General features: G+C 48.8%; 1 protein-coding gene across 5 annotated transcripts; it reads right to left on the minus strand.

The window, feature by feature from the left end:
* Positions 1-3,151: 3,151 nt before the first annotated feature.
* Positions 3,152-12,005, minus strand: LOC140715636 (G-protein coupled receptor family C group 5 member C-like). 5 transcript variants are annotated; one of them, XM_073028002.1, is made up of 4 exons: positions 11,881-12,005; positions 4,842-5,839; positions 3,589-3,686; positions 3,152-3,338 (listed from the first exon to the last, which is right to left on the minus strand). In XM_073028002.1, the coding sequence occupies exons 2-4, from the start codon at positions 5,806-5,808 to the stop codon at positions 3,309-3,311; spliced, it is 1,095 nt and encodes a 364-aa protein (XP_072884103.1). In that variant the 5' UTR covers positions 5,809-5,839; positions 11,881-12,005; the 3' UTR covers positions 3,152-3,308. The 5 variants fall into 5 exon arrangements, with proteins under 5 accessions (XP_072884103.1, XP_072884101.1, XP_072884099.1 ...); XM_073028000.1 differs by lacking the exon at positions 11,881-12,005 and adding an exon at positions 9,732-10,100 and having other exon boundaries at positions 4,842-5,842; XM_073027998.1 differs by lacking the exon at positions 11,881-12,005 and adding an exon at positions 9,732-10,099.
* Positions 12,006-15,346: the final 3,341 nt, after the last annotated feature.

Consider the following 15,346-nt stretch of genomic DNA (forward strand, 5'->3'; position numbering starts at 1 on the left):
AGCCCTCCATTTTGAGCCTACCCATATATTCCTTCAAAAAAAATTACTAAACCCACACTACCCCGTAACCCTCTATTTTTCTTTCATCCATGTGCCTGTCCAAGAGGCTCTTAAATACCCCTAATGTTTAAGCCTCCACCACCATCCCTGGCAAGTCATTCCAGGCACCCACAACCCTCTGTGTAAAAAAACTTACCCTGATGTCTCCCCTAAACTTCCCTCCCTTAACTTTGTACATATGCCCTCTTGTGTTTGCTATTCGTGCCCTGGGAAACAGGTACTGGCTATCCACCCTATCTATGCCTCTCATAATCTTGTAGACCTCTATCAAGTCCCCTCTCATCCATCTATGCGCCACAGAGAAAAGTCCCAGCTCTGCTAACCTTGCCTCATAAGACTTGTTTTCCAATCCAGGCAACATCCTGGTAAATCTCCTTTGCACCCTCTCCATAGCTTCCACATCCTTCCTATAATGAGGTGACTAGAACTGAACACAATACTGTAAGTGTGGTCTCACCAGAGATTTGTAGAGTTGCAAGAGTAGACCTCTCTTCTCTTGAACTCAATCCCCCATTAATGAAGCCTAGCATCCCATAGGCCTTCTTAACTACCCTATCAACCTGTGCAGCGACCTTGAGAGGATGTATGCATTTGAACCCCAAGGTCCTGCTGTTCATCCACACTCTTAAGTAACCTACCATTAACCCTGTACTCAGCCTTCTGGTTTGTCCTTGTCTGACCCTGGGAGTGTATGATGGGGTGATATGGAGGGAGCCTTACTCTGTCTGACCCCAGCAATATGGGCCAGATGGAGAGCGCCTCCCTTTTTGCCTGAGACGCAGACGCCTTGCCTTTCCTCAGCCGGCCACCCATGAGGCCTAATGCCCCCTTACCTGCTGTCGCCAGCTCTGCCAGACAGATGAGGTGCAGGTACTTTGGCACCTTTATGTATGGCAGGTAGGGATCCAGACACAGGAAGGTGAGGTTGGTGATCATCGTCACAAAGGTACAGAAGAAGAGGAGGCGGCAGATGAAGTTCCTGCCATTGAAGATGCAGACGTGCTCCCCTGGCCTCTCACTCCAGTACCCATAGAGGGCCACCAGGATGAACATAATCAGCGACGACACCTGCCCAGGGGAATTAGGTATTGGTATTGGAATTGGTGTTATTATTGGTATTTGAATTGTATTGAAATGGATTTGGAATTGGTGTTGGTATCGGCATTGAAAATAGAATTTGAATCGGTGTTGGTATTGGATTGGAATTTGTATTGATATTAACATTGATATTCATATTGGTTTTGTACTGGAACTGGAATAGATATTGGCATTGTATTGGAATTGAACTTTGAATTGGTATTGATATTAGTATTGATTGATACTGGTATTCGTATTAGTACTGGTATTGATATATTATTAGTATTGGAAATATTGTCAATATTTGTATTGATATTATTAATAGCATTGATATCGGTATTGGAAACTGAATTGGTATAGATATTGGTATTGATATTGTTGGTATTGGAAATTATATTATTATTGATGTTACAATTGTTTTGATATTGGTTTTAGTAATGGTAATACTCAGCAGAGCCTTGAGATGATCGTGGTTGGTCTGTTTCATTGCTTTATTGGTGCGGCGAGTTTGCAACACTACAATGCTCCATGCGGCCAGTCTAAAATGAGAGTGTCCGCGACGGGACGGTACTTCTGCACCGTGACAGTGTTACGGACGGTGTGTTCACTGTAGGATAATGTTCCAGATGGTGTGTGATGGACGTAACGGGGAACCAGTAGTTTGAGTTCGGTTGGGGGGGGGGGGTGCCTGGCGTCCTATTTCTAATGGGACAATGTTGCAAATGGTGTGCGTGGGACGCAACAGTGCCACAGTCGGTCCCCCAGACTGTGTCTCCTACCAGCAGGAAGAGGCGCCCCTGATTCAGGCGGTCGTGTATCCAGAGCCAGGCCCAGAGCATCTTCTCCTTGGCCCACATTCCTCTCTCGTCCGGTGTCACGCCCGGCTCCTCCCGTCCCGGCCCCATTTTCTGGCTCCCGTCGGCTGGACGAATAACGTGGCCACAGATCCCTCGGGGGAAGTTCCTGGAGTCGAGGAGGTGGGGTAGGATGGGCTCCCACACTTTAAACCCTTTCTCCATCCTCACCTTAGGCTCCTGCTGACGTCAGCGGAGATGGTAACAGAGGCCTGTCGACGTCACGAAGCAGCCCCCGCCCTCCTCCACCGCATCATTGCTCCTCCACTTCTCCCGCCTCAGTTAACCCTCCCCTCTTTCCCCCCTCCTCTCTCTGTTACCACACCCTTATTCCTGCACCTCATCTTCACCCCTTCTCTCTCCCCTCTTCCTCCCCTCATTTATCCCTACACTCCCCTCTTCCTGCCCTCATCTATCCCTACACTCCCACTCCCCTCATCTAACTCCACATCGCCGCCCTCCTCCTGGTCCCTTCACCCACCTCTCCTCTCCCGAACCCTCCACCCTCTCCTGCTCTCCTCTTTATTCCCCTCCATCTTCCTTCCGAACCCTTCCCCCTCCTCGTCCCTCACCATTTCCTGGTCTAACTCTTCCCGCTCACCGATCCCTCGCCCCACCTCCTCGCCACTGCAACTACCTCTCTCCTCTGCCTGTTCGTCCCACTCCTTCTCCTCACCGGCCCATCCCGTTCTGCCCTCCTCTCTTTCTCCCGTTCTGCCCTCCTCTCTTTCTCACCCTCCCTTCACCTGCCCATTACCTCCTCCCCTTCCTCATCGCTTCACCTACCCGCCCGCTCTGCGCCTCCTCCCTCTCCTCAGCATATCGTACACCCATCGATCTAACTCCCACCCCCACTCGTCCCTTCCTCATCCTTCGGCCGCTCACATATCCAGCCCTATGCCTCCCTCTCCTCTCTATGGGAGGCGCTGCCTCAAGGAGTAATATCACAGATTCCCACCGTTCGGGCCGTGCCATCTCTTTGCAGCTCCCATCGGACAAGCGGTGCAGAAACCTGAAGTCCCACACCACTCGGTTCAGGAACAGCTACTCCCCTTCAACCATTCGGTTCTTGAACCAACCTACACAAACCTAAACACTACCTCAGTACAGTGACACTTGGACTGCAATGGACTTGTTTTTTTAAAAACTTTTATTCTGATTGTGTTCTAGCTTGTAAAAGATCGTGTAGAATTTACATTTAGGACATTTTTCTTCTTGTGAACGTTGTGAATCTGATGCTCTGTTCCTGTGCTGCTGCTGCTGCGAGTTTCAGCGCGCAGCGGGTTCCTGAGGCCGAACGTGCTGGCACCGGTTCGCTCACAGGAAGTGCATCCGGTACTGGGGGTTCTGGGGAGGCAAAAGAAGAGAGAGGGTGACTGAAAGGGGGTAGCCGGGATTTATGAAAGGAGGTGCACAGAGAGGGAGAGAGATATGGGGGAGGGAGAGTTGGGGTGGGACAGGAGGGAGAGGGAGAGGTAGATGGAGAGGGGGAGATTGATAGGACAATGGAGGCATGTTGAAGACCCCGTAGCCCTCTCAGGAGTGTGGGGAGGGTATTCTAGGACCGATGACAGCAGAGTGAGGATGGGATACTCACAGAAACGGTGGACAACCGCTGTTCCTGCCGCCGGGGTATGGACTCCAGCTTCAGCATCGCCATCGGCTGGACGTCCTCAAAGCGGGATTTCAATTTCCCTGGAGGTGGATGAATGCAGAACAGCTTCAGGCTTTAGTCCTACTTTATCTTCAGAGCACAATGCACCCTCTACCTCCATCCTCACCTGCCAATCTCACTCTATCTCCCTCCCCCATCCATTCCTCCTCAACACCAATCCCTCTTCCACCCTTCATATCCCACCATCTTCACGGGCCTCTCCTTACCTGTCTTCTTAAAACCTCTCTTCCTCTCCGACCTTCAGCTCACCAACACCACTCCCTCCCCTCTCCTCAATCTCTCCCTGAATATACTCACCCCTCCCCTCAATGCCTCCCTCTCCAAGAGAACCTTCCTCTATCCCCATCCATCCACAGACATCCCCCACTCCACATAGTCTGTACTCCTCCTCAAAACTCCTCTCCCTCTCCAACCCTCACCTGAATCCCTCACACCATCCGTCCCTCCCTATCCTTCTCTCTCCCACCCCACGATCCATCGCCTGACCTCTCCAGCCCTGCATACCTCCTCAAAACCTCTCTTCCTCTCCACCTATCCAACACCACTCCCTCCCCTTCCACCCTCCATCTCTCTCATCATCCATCGACAGCCCTCCTCCAATCCGCATACTCTCTACCCATCTCCTCAGCTTCTCTCTCTTCCTCTCTCTGTCCTAACCATCTCCAATCCCTCTGACCTCACCCTCCCCTCCCTAAACACATTCGCTCTCACTCCCCACCCCTCTACTTCCTGCAGACCCTCCCTCCCTCTCAACACAGCCCTCCTAGCTGACTCCACCCATCCCTCCCATTTAACTCTTCCCCAAACTTCCTCCCCCTACAACACCTCACCATCCTTTTTCAATCCCTCCCCCTCTCCATTTAATCCTTCCTTCTCACTCTCCCTGCCCATCTAACTCCTTCCTCTCTCCCCATTTCTTCCCATCTTCCTCCCTCCCTATCCTTTTCCGCTCCCCTTTCCTTCTCTCCCAGTCCTTATCTAACCCCTCCTCTTCACCTCTTCCTTTTCTTCCCTTTCCCTCGTATCAACCCTTTTCCTTAACTCTGTCTAACCTCTCTCCTATCCCACTCATAACCCCATCTCTCCGCCCTCTCTTCCCCCACTGTCCCATTCCCTTTAATTCCAGCCCACGTCCCTCCCCGAAACTTCTATCTCTCTCTCTCGGAGACGCTTACCTGCCTCGGGCTGGAATGACTTGTTGTCCGCAGACCCGACCTCGGACACGCCCAGGCTCTCCCGCCCCTCGTTGTCCGTCTCGTCCTCATCCTCCTCGCCTCTTCTCCAGACCCTCCACGCCTCCAGCACCCAGGGTAGGAGGCAGCAAGCCAGCAGCGCCCAGCCGTTTGCCAGTAACAGGGCGGCGAGCGGTGAATCGTCCCAGGCGTCGCGGTAGGGAATCCAGGATGGTCGGCGCTCGCCGCGCAGGTAGGCGGCCAGGCAGGAGACCCAGACGGCGGCAGAGAGGGCAGCGGCTACCAGCAGATAGCCGGCCTCCCTCCTCCGCCGGCGGGGGCCCCGCCGGAGCAGCCTGAGGAGAGCGGCCAGCGACAGCACCAGCCCGGTCGCCAAGAGCACCATCACATAGACCAGAGAACCCACGAGGTCGCTCTTGGCCACCGAACAGGGGTTCTGCCCTGGCACGGACTTCAGTGGCCGCGCCCGGACAGTCGACGTGATCAGCCACACCGCCTTGATCAGACACTCCACCAGGAAGAGGGTGAGGGCGGCTAGCAGGCAAAGCGGGGACGTTGTGCCGCCGCCCCGCCGCAGCAGGAGCCCTGCCTGGACGCATAGGCTGGCGAAACAGAGGGCGGGCACGGCACCGAGGAGGAAGCGCCGGGCCGCACAATTGTCGGCATGCGGCTTCACCACGAAAGCGAAGCTGAGCGCCAGACAACCCCAGGCGCCGGCCGCCAACATCACCCGCAACGCCGGTAGCGACAACGCCTTCCACCGTGCAGCCGAGCTGCGGCCCCGCGAGCAGAGGGTCAGCGCCAGAAGGGCCACCGTCAGTCCGGCGCCCAGTGCCAACCCCGCCACTGCTAGCGCCTCGACCAGGATACCCCAACCTTCCTTTAGGTTACACAGGCTGTGGTAGATCCAGTTCAGGTCCCGGCGGCAGCCGGCCGGAGCTCTAGCCATGGGGAGTGTGGTGGACAGGGGTTCGCGGAACCTGCTGGGTGACAGAGAAGGGGATCAGATTATGGAGGCAGACAGACGGGAGGTGTTCCCCTGTCCCACTAAGAATCCACATGCAGACGCACGCTGTGACTCGTCACTGATTACACCTCGACATTAGCAATAATGCGTCTTAGTTATGGCGGGACACCAAAGGCAAGTCTGTCTTAAGTTTCACCCGAACAAAAGCTACGCCCCCGTTATAGTCTGTCGCATTACACCCTAATGCAAGCTACGCTCCATCGCAAATTACACCCCGACAGAAGCTAGTTAAGAGGCACAAAATTGCTCACTATACCCCAAGTGAGACCTCAACAGTGCTTTATAAACCCTCAACATCACACCCTTGCTTTTATGTTCTAGTCATAGTCGGTTGTAAATTACATCCAGGCTCAAACAACAGTCGATAAGACAGGAAGAGGATTAGGCCGTTCGACCCATCGAGTCTAGTCCGCCACTGCATCATGGCTGATTTATAATCCCTCTCAACCACATTCTCCTGGCAACTGTCCGTAACCCTCGCCACCCTTACTTGGGCGCAAAACCATCAACTCCGTCATCCAAGTCATTGACATACAACGTGGAAAGAAACAGGCCAACACGGACCCCTGCAGAACACCACTGGTCACCAGCAGACAACCAGAAAAGGCTTGTTGTCTCCTGCCAATCTTCCTCTAAGACAGTACCTTTCCTGCCATACCATGGGCTCTTGTTAAGCAGCCTCGTGTACAGCACTTTGTCAAAGTCCTTCTGAAAATTCAAATTAAGAACATCTCTTGACACTCTTTTGTCTACCCTAATTGTTATTTTCCTGTTCTCCTGCTTTTCCCCTCTAAAATTTGATGTCCCGAAAACAGTCTGTGCCTTTATTCCTTCTGCCGATGTGCATGACCGAGCACTTACCTCCATTAGTCCGCAAACTTGGCCGCAAAGCCGGCAATTGCTTCATCCAGATCACTGAACACATAACGTATAACGAAGCTGTCCAAACACGGGCCCCTGGGGAGCACCACTAGTCATTGAGAGCTAACCAGAAAAAGGCCCCTTATTCCCAATGTTTGACTTCTACCAGTCAACCAATTATTTATCCATGGTAGTATCTTTCCTGTAATACCATGGGCTATTTAGTAAAGCAGACTCATGTGCAGCACCTTTTCAAATGCATTCTGAAACTCCAAGTAAACAACATCTACTAACTCTCCTTTGTCGGTCCTGCCAGTTATTTCCTTAAACAATGCCAACTGATTTGTCAGCCAAGATTACAGCACACTATGCTGTAATCCATCCAATCCAGGTGATTTATCTGCCTTCAGACTTTTCAACTTCCCAAACATCTTCTCCTTAATAATAGCAACTACACTCACTTCTGCCTCCGGACACTCAAACTTTTGGCACTCTGCTGACGCAGAATACTTAGAGTTCATCCGCCATTTCTTTGTCTCCTCCCCCACCCATTACTACCCCTCCAGCGTCATTTTCCAGTGGCCCAATATCTACTCTCGCCTCTATTTTGTTCTCTATGTATCTGGGGGAGGGGGTCTTCTGCTATCCTCTTTGGGATTGTTGGCTAGCTTACCCCCATATTTCATCTTTTCTCCCCTTACAGCTTTTTTAGTTGCCTTCTGTTGGTTTTTTGAAAGTTTCCCAAATCCTCGAACTTCTCACTATTTTATATTCTAGTATAAAAAATTATGTTCTAGAGAGAGGGAGAGTTGTGAACGGTCTTAACTCTTTCATTTCCACAGATTAACTCCTTCATCCCCAGCCCCACTACTTCTGGTTACACGAGGCAGGACCATAATTGGATTAACCCCATCATTCCCAGCCCCACTGCCCCTAGTTACGCTGGGCAGACTGCAATTGGATTAACTCCTTCAGTCCCACTGTCACTTCGAGAGACTGACGGACGAGAGAGAAAGGGAGAAGGGGCAATGGGTGGGAGGAAGGGAGAGTATGAAAGAAGTGAGGGGGTAAAAGCGAAAGAGAGACACACACAGGGTGGACAGTGGGAGAAATAAAATGTGACAGCTGGGGAGAGACAGAGAGTGGGATAGAGTGGTGGGGTTAGAAGAGAAAAGGGGGGAGAAAATGAGTGAGGGTGAGACAGAAAAAGTGGAAGAGAGAGAGGAAGAGTGAGTAATGGAACGGGAAAGAGAAAAACAGGAAAGGAGAAATTGTGGGAGAGAGAGGGTGGAAGAGACTGAGTCAAAGTGGGAGAGAGGGGAAACTGTTTAGAATCGGTTAGAAAGAGAAGGAGAGAATAAATTGAAGAAAATGAGGCTGGGAAAGAGATTGTGGGAGAGATTGGGGCAAAGTGGGAGAGAGCTGGGGAGAGCAATCAATAAAGAGGGAGAGTCAAAGAGAGGAGGCATTATGGGAGAGAGGTGAGTGGAGAGAGTCAGAAAGCAAGAGACAGGAGGAGAGAGCAAGAAAGTGGGAGTGAGAGAGAGAGAAAGGAGACAGGCACTGTGAGTGGGAGAAACGGGAAGTGAAAGAGTGAGCGTGGAAAGAGAGACTGGGAGTGTGGGGTTGAGAAAGGGAATGAGAGAAGTGGAGAGATAGCTAGAGTATGGGTGATTGGGGAGGGAGAGTGGCAGAGAGTCAGCTAGAGAGGGAGTTTGACACTGGGGGGTTGTTGGAAAAGAAGTTTGTTGGAGGAAGTATGCGGGAGGAATGATGGGTGATTGAGGGCGAAATGGAGAGGAGGTGTGACAGCGTAACAATGGAGATGGCATTTCAGAGAGAGAGGAGATTGGAAAGAGAGCTTGAGAGCGATGGATGAAACACTTGGACAGAGGGAAAGATGGTTTGGTGGGGGAGACTGGGGGGAAGAGGAGCAGATGGGCTTAGTCTGACTTTTGGCAAGAGAGGGGTTGAGAGAAAGCGTGAAAAAGAGTGAGAGTTTGACGGAAAGAGAGTTTAATAGGGAGCGAGATTACAGAGGGAAAGAGAGAGTTTGGCTTAGTTTGACATTTGCTAAAGTGTGCCGAGAGAGCGAGAGAAAGACTGCTTCACAGAGAGACAGGAAAATGAAAAGATAGATAGTTTGACAGAGGGAAAGTATGATGAGTGTTTTAGGCAGGAAAAAGCAGAGGGGGACTATTTAAACACGGCAGGGACGGAGGACAACAAATGTGTGTGAGATGGTTTGATGTTTGACAGAGAGAGAAGGAGGGGAAGAGCGAGATTGGGTTTGAGAAGCCATTTGACAGAGGTGGCTTGATGTTGATGCAGAGAGAGAAGGGGGAAAGTTTGTGGTTTGACAGAGGGTCAGAGAGTAATGGGGAAGATGGGTGACAGAAACGGAAAGGACAGAAAGAGAGTGGGAGAGACACTGACAGAGAGAACAGAAAGAAATGGGGGAGGGAGCAAGAGAAAAAGGGAAAGAGAGAGAGAGACACAGGGGAACATGGAGAAGGATACAGAGAGAGAGAAAAAGTGCGATGGTGATAGTTGACGGGAAAGGGATGTCAGGGAGTGATAGGGAGAAATGGGAGAGAGTGACAGAGAGGGATAGGGAGAAAACGGGAATTTATGACACAGGAGTTTATAGAGGAAAAGAGTAGGGCTCGGTTTGACAGAGATAGAGGGAGAAAATGAGTTAGTTTGAAAGAGGGAGAGGGGAAAAAGATTTAGCTTGAGAGAGGGAGGGTGTGACAGAATAGGTGAGTTTCAGATGGGGAGAGAAATAGAGAGTTTTATGTTTGAGAGAGCAAGAGATAGATCGACAGTGTGACAGAACAATTTAGTTTGATGGTTTGACAAGAGGGAGAGAAGCGACTGTGTGAAGCTGTCAGAAGAAGTGTAAGCGAGAGGGGAGATAGGGAAAAGGGAAGGGAAGGGAGAAGAAGGGTGAGCGGAGGGTCGGAGGTTATGTGTGTACTCACGGACTATGCGCTCTCTCTCTCTCTTTCTCTCTGCCTCACACAGGCTCCCAGCCGCCGCTCCGAGATACTGACAACTCCCAGCCCAGGAAGAACTGGGATTGAATGGGGGGGGGGGAGGAGCAGAGAAGGCGGGTGTGGCGGGGTGGAGGTGCAATCTCCTGTTTCCCCTCCACTCCCCCACACACACGTCCCGAGGCACCCAGATACAGACAGCTGGACGGCCCACAGCTGGAGAGGCAGTCTCGGCCTGGAGAGAATCCTGGCCCTCCCTCATCTCCCCTCCATCCCTCTCCACACCCTCTTCCTCACTCCTTTATCCCCATCTCCCTCATCCGTTCGTCCTTTCCTCATTCCTCTCTCGCTCATCTCTCCCTCAACGCTCTTCCAGCTCTCTCTTGCTCATTCCTCTTTTAATACTCTCTCTGGAATCTCCCCTCCCTTCTTCGTACCCTTCGTCAACCCTCTCCCTCATACCTCCTTCCTTGTCTCTCCATCATCCCTCTCTTCCTATCCCTCCCACCCTCCCTCATCCTCTCATCCGTCCCTCTCTCTCCGCCTCTCGTCCCTCTCTGCTCTCACCCTCACCCCTCCCTCCACCCCTCCTGATCCCTCTCTCCTTCATTGCTACCCCATCCTTCTCACCCCGAAACGCCCCTCCCCCCACGTCCTACACTCTCGTCCCGTCCACTCCCAGAGCACATGGACCGAGACTGCAATAGGTGGGAACCTGTGTCACCGCTCCAGAGGTGGCTTGCTGCCCGCCGCAGGAATCCGGGAGATTGTTCCCGCAAGGCGCGGTGTCTCATCGACGACATCAGGCCCGCCTTAAACTGTCTCCTCTTAACCACTAACCCTCGATTATGTTTAATTGCTGGCGTGCGCGTCAGAGGCGTGGCTCAGAACTAAAATTATTTAACTGCGTGGGCAGAAGGTGTTAATTTAATTTAATGGTTCAGTTTATAGGCCGAATGGGCTGTTCTATGTTCTAATAACCTTTCGAAATACATTAGTTCAAAGTTGAAAGTCATTTTTTATATCAAAGTACCATATACAGCTTGAGAAACATTTCCTTACCAGCAAGGGGAAAAGTAAATACTGTACAAGAAAACTTTACGGAAAACTATACGTAAACAAATATTGAAAATTAACTAATGTGCAAAAGAAGACAAACTGTAGAAATAAAAATAATGACGAGAAAATCTGCAGATGCTGGAAATCGAAGCAACACATACAAAGTGCTGGAGGAACTCAGCAGGCCAGGCAGCATCTATGGAAAGGAGTAAACAGTCGACGGTTCAGGCCGAGACCCTAGATGCTGCTTAGCCTGCTGAGCCTCTCCAGCGTTCTGTGTGTGTTAAGTAAAAAAAATAATAATACTGAGAACATGAGTTGTAAAGAGCCCTTGAGGGTGAGTCTGTAGGTTGTAGAATCAGTTCAGAGCTGACGTTAATGAAGTTACCCACGTCGGTACAAGAGCCTGATAGTTGAGGTGTAATAACCTGGCGGTCTACGGTAGCGCAGCGGTTGGCGCGATGCGAGTACAGCTCGGAGCGTTTCGGAGTTCGATTCCGGCTCCGTTCAGTGAGGCGTCTCTCCCTGTGCGTCCACCGCGTGGAATGTGTGGATTTTCCCCGGGCACCTTCCAAAGGCGCGCCGGAAATGTGATAGTATTTCCAGGGGTCCCGGGGAGCTTGTTAATATGTACAGGGGTCTCTGGGAGTATGTTATATATTTACAGAGGGACGCAGGGAGTATGTTAATATTTATAGGGGGACAGGAGAGTGTGCTAATATTTACAGGGGTCTCCGGGAGTGGGTTAATAATGCAAGAGACGATTAGGCAGGTAACTTTCATGGATAAGTGGACCATAAACTTTCAGAAACCTGATGGCGGTGGGGAAGAAACTTTGAGCCTCCTGTACCTAGTCCCGGATGGTAGTAATGAGGAGGGGGTATGTCCCGGATGGTAGTAATAAGGAGGGGGTATGACCAGGATGGTGAGGGATGCCGCCTTCTTGATGCACCTGTCCGGCTGGGAGACCAGACCTAACACCTTATCCCCAGGTGCGGATTCTGCGGCTCTTTAAAAAAGAGGATCAAAAAGTCCTGACCCGCTCGCTCGGTCTTCTTACAATCTAAAAGGTAAGTACCTTTGGCTTCCCCAGTCGCTAGCGGAGTCTTCGCCCACAGTGATTTAACGCCCCCTCGGGCATGGGTTTCGCAAAAGTGCGGAGTTTTATTGAGAGACTTGCGATTTCCCCCAATACACCGACACTCCCTCATCAAGAGCCACAGGCAGTCGCAGACAAAACACCCAGACGCTGGAGGTTAGGGGATAACCCAGACGGGAGGGAATGTTTGGCAGATCAGGTGATGCCTGTGGGGTTGGGGGGGGCGAGGGGTTGTGAAGACAGAGGCAGAGAGAGAAGAAAAAAAGAGAGACAAGCAGATAGAAAGAGAGAGAGAGAGGGACACATAGATAGAGTCAGAGACAGAGAGAAAGAGAAGGAAGGAGGGAGACAGAGACAAAGAGAGAAAAACGGGCAAACAGACGAACAACGGGGGACCCAGCAAGGTAAGCAGCGTGTGTGTGTGTGTGTGTGTGTGTGTGTGTGTGTGTGTGTGTGTGTGTGTGTGTGTGTGTGTGTGTGTGTGTGTGTGTGTGAGAGAGAGAGAGAGAGAGAGAGAGAGAGAGAGAGAGAGAGAGAGAGAGAGAGAGAGAATAAGAGAGTGGGAGGGAGGTTGAAAGAGGGAGAGGGGAAGATTTACAGAGAGAGATTGAGAGGGAGGGAACAACGCACACAAAATGTAGAGGAACTCAGCAAGCTAGGCAGTCGACGTTTCCGGCAGAAGCTGTTCCTGAATCGTTGAATATGTGTCTTCATCCTCCTGTACCTCCTCCCTGATGGTAGCAATAAGAGGGCATGTCCAGTGTGATGGGGGTCCTAAATGATGGATATTGCCTTCTTGAGGTGTCGCTACTTAAAGATGTCCTGGGAGGTGAAGCTGACTGAGTTCACAATTTTCCCTCTGCTCCTCCTCCTTTACCCCTTCTCCTCTCCCTCTTCTCCCCCACCCATTTCTCTCCCACTCCTTATCTCCCTCATTACCCTCCCTGCCACTGAGGACATTTTCAATACACTGTGTCTCAAGAACGCAGCATCCATCACAAAGGACTTGAACCATCCGGGGCATGCCCGCTTCTCATTAACTAGCATCAGGGAGGAGGTACGGGAGCCTAAGCAGCCACCCTCAAACGCTTCAGGAAACCTTCATCCCATCCACCATCAGATTTCATCAGAGGAACCTCACTGTTCCTCCTGAAACTACTAATTAATATTTATAACGTATAATGATTTTTATGTCTTGTACTGTACTCTTGCCACAAATAGCAAATTTCACGACGTATGTCAGTGATAATAGACCTGATGTTTATTCTCTCTCTATTTCACATCTCTTAATCTCTCTCTCTCTCTCTCTCTCTCTCTCTCTCTCTAAAACTCGCTCTTAATCTCTTGCTCTCAATCTCTCCCTCTCTCTTTTAGCAACATGTGCATGCTGAATGTAAACCCGAAGGTATTCTAAGGATAGTAAACTATGAAATCCAATTTGTTGTTCATTATTTAAAAGAAATAAAATAATGCACAATAAATAGTTTATTTCTCATATACTATGCGACAGCATGTAATAATATCAATATTTTCACATGTTATTAACGTTGTTTGAAATGGTCAATCATTACAAAGCTAGATGACAAAAGATCCAGATAGGTATTTTAACACGTCTCTGTTTGCGATCGGAAGATTTGTTTTTCAGAATGATTATTTGGTGGTTTCATTCTGCCTTCTCGACTCTCATATAGTGGAAGGCAGGGTTTTATTTTGACAGATATTCATCAAGACAAAATAATGTCACTTAACTGGGATGCAACAGCCCGGTACATCTTGACAGAAAAATGGCATATCCTGGCGTTAAAAAAGTATAGCCTTGGGCTTCGGGCTTAACGATTTCCACATCCCTGCATGGTGGCAGCTGAGAACATGCCAGACCTGTTACCAGCTGCAGAGAGTATATTATATGAAATGAAAGTAGATTAGGTGATGCAATCTGGTTAATTTGTTGAAACTTGAAATATAACTTTAAGATGTTGAAATATACTTAACATGCCAACGTGAAGGGTGACAACCTTTTGTGCATAGTTTAAATTCCTTTGTGCTCTAGTAGCCAAAGATGTGAACATTGCTCAATCTCTCTCTCTCTCAAACAAGAGAAAATCTGCAGATGCTGGAAATTGGAGCAACACACACAAAATGCTGGAGGAACTCAGCAAGCCAGGCAGCACCTAGGAAAAGAGTACAGTCGACATTTCGGGTTGTGGAAATCGTTTAGCCCCTCTTAGCGGCAAGTAAGAAATCAATCACCAGAAAGTGGCTAAATGCGTTAGAAGATTGGCATGAAATTATTTTGGAAATATTTAAAATGGAAAAAATGACCTACTCTTTGAGAATTCAAAAAGAAAAATTTAATCAAATTTGGAATAAATGGATTGAATTTATAACCCCAAAGCGAGCAGACTCTGGTTGACTCTCCTAATGATTTATACTGCTTTTCTCATCAACACAGTAATATTGCTAATGTAAGCACCCTTGGTTCGATTGTTTACTGTTTTTTTTGAAAATAGGGAATTAACACAAGTAAAGGAAAAGATTTGGGAAAGGGGAAAAATATGAAAAAATTAAGTAAATCAGTACATAGGGATTGGATAATTATGTTTCGGGGTGGAGCAAACATGAACGAGTTAGGATATAAAATCCTACAATGGTAGTTACATAAGGTTACATATAATATTTTGGACCAGAAGTAATGGTTCAGAAGAGATACATGGAAATTATTATTAATCCACTATTATTACTATTTTTCTTAACAATTATTGTCATTGCTTAGTCTAATAGGGTGGAATTACAACTGCACATAATTATCTATTTAAGTGCCTTATTACTTTTATATTATCTCAATATGTACTTATGAATGTATAAAAAATTATAGATTAAAATTAAATTTTTTTAAAAATAGGGAAAAAAGGAAATCATTTAGCCCGAAGGCCCAAGGCTATCCTTTTTTAATGCCAGGATATGCCATTTTCTGTCTAGACGTACTGGGCTTTATTTATTGTGCATTATTTTATTTTTTATAAACAATGAACAACAAATTGGATTTGGTAGTTTACCATCCTTAGAATAACTTCGGGCTTACATTCAGTGCACACATGTTGCTAAAAGCGAGAGAGGGAGAGATTGAGAGCAAGAGATTAAAAGTGAGTTTTAGAGAGAGAGAGAGATTAAGAGATGTGAAATAGAGAGAGAATAAACATCAGGTCTATTATCACTGACATACGTCATGAAATTTGCTATTTGTGGCAACAGTACAGTACAAGACATAAAAAATCATTATACGTTATAAATATTAATTAGTAGTTCCAGGAGGAACAGTGAGGTAGAGTTCATGGGTTCATGGTCCACTCAATAATCTGATGGTGGATGGGATGAAGGTTTCCTGAAGTGTTTGAGGGTGGGTGTTTAGGCTCCCGTACCTCCTCCCTGATGGTAGTTAATGAGA

Source organism: Hemitrygon akajei, chromosome 24 (genome assembly GCF_048418815.1).
Source record: "Hemitrygon akajei chromosome 24, sHemAka1.3, whole genome shotgun sequence".
In the NCBI taxonomy this organism is placed as follows: domain Eukaryota; kingdom Metazoa; phylum Chordata; class Chondrichthyes; order Myliobatiformes; family Dasyatidae; genus Hemitrygon; species Hemitrygon akajei.

Bases quoted from the DNA above. Each gene is read 5' to 3' on its own strand.
- LOC140715636 (XM_073028002.1), bottom strand. From the start codon at position 5,808: ATGGCTAGAGCTCCGGCCGGCTGCCGCCGGGACCTGAACTGGATCTAC. The intron at 3,687-4,841 runs GTAAGCGTCTCC...ATCCACCTCCAG, and splicing joins GTCATTCCAGCCCGAGGCAG to GGAAATTGAAATCCCGCTTT. The intron at 3,339-3,588 runs GTGAGTATCCCA...TTGCCTCCCCAG, and splicing joins AGCGGTTGTCCACCGTTTCT to AACCCCCAGTACCGGATGCA.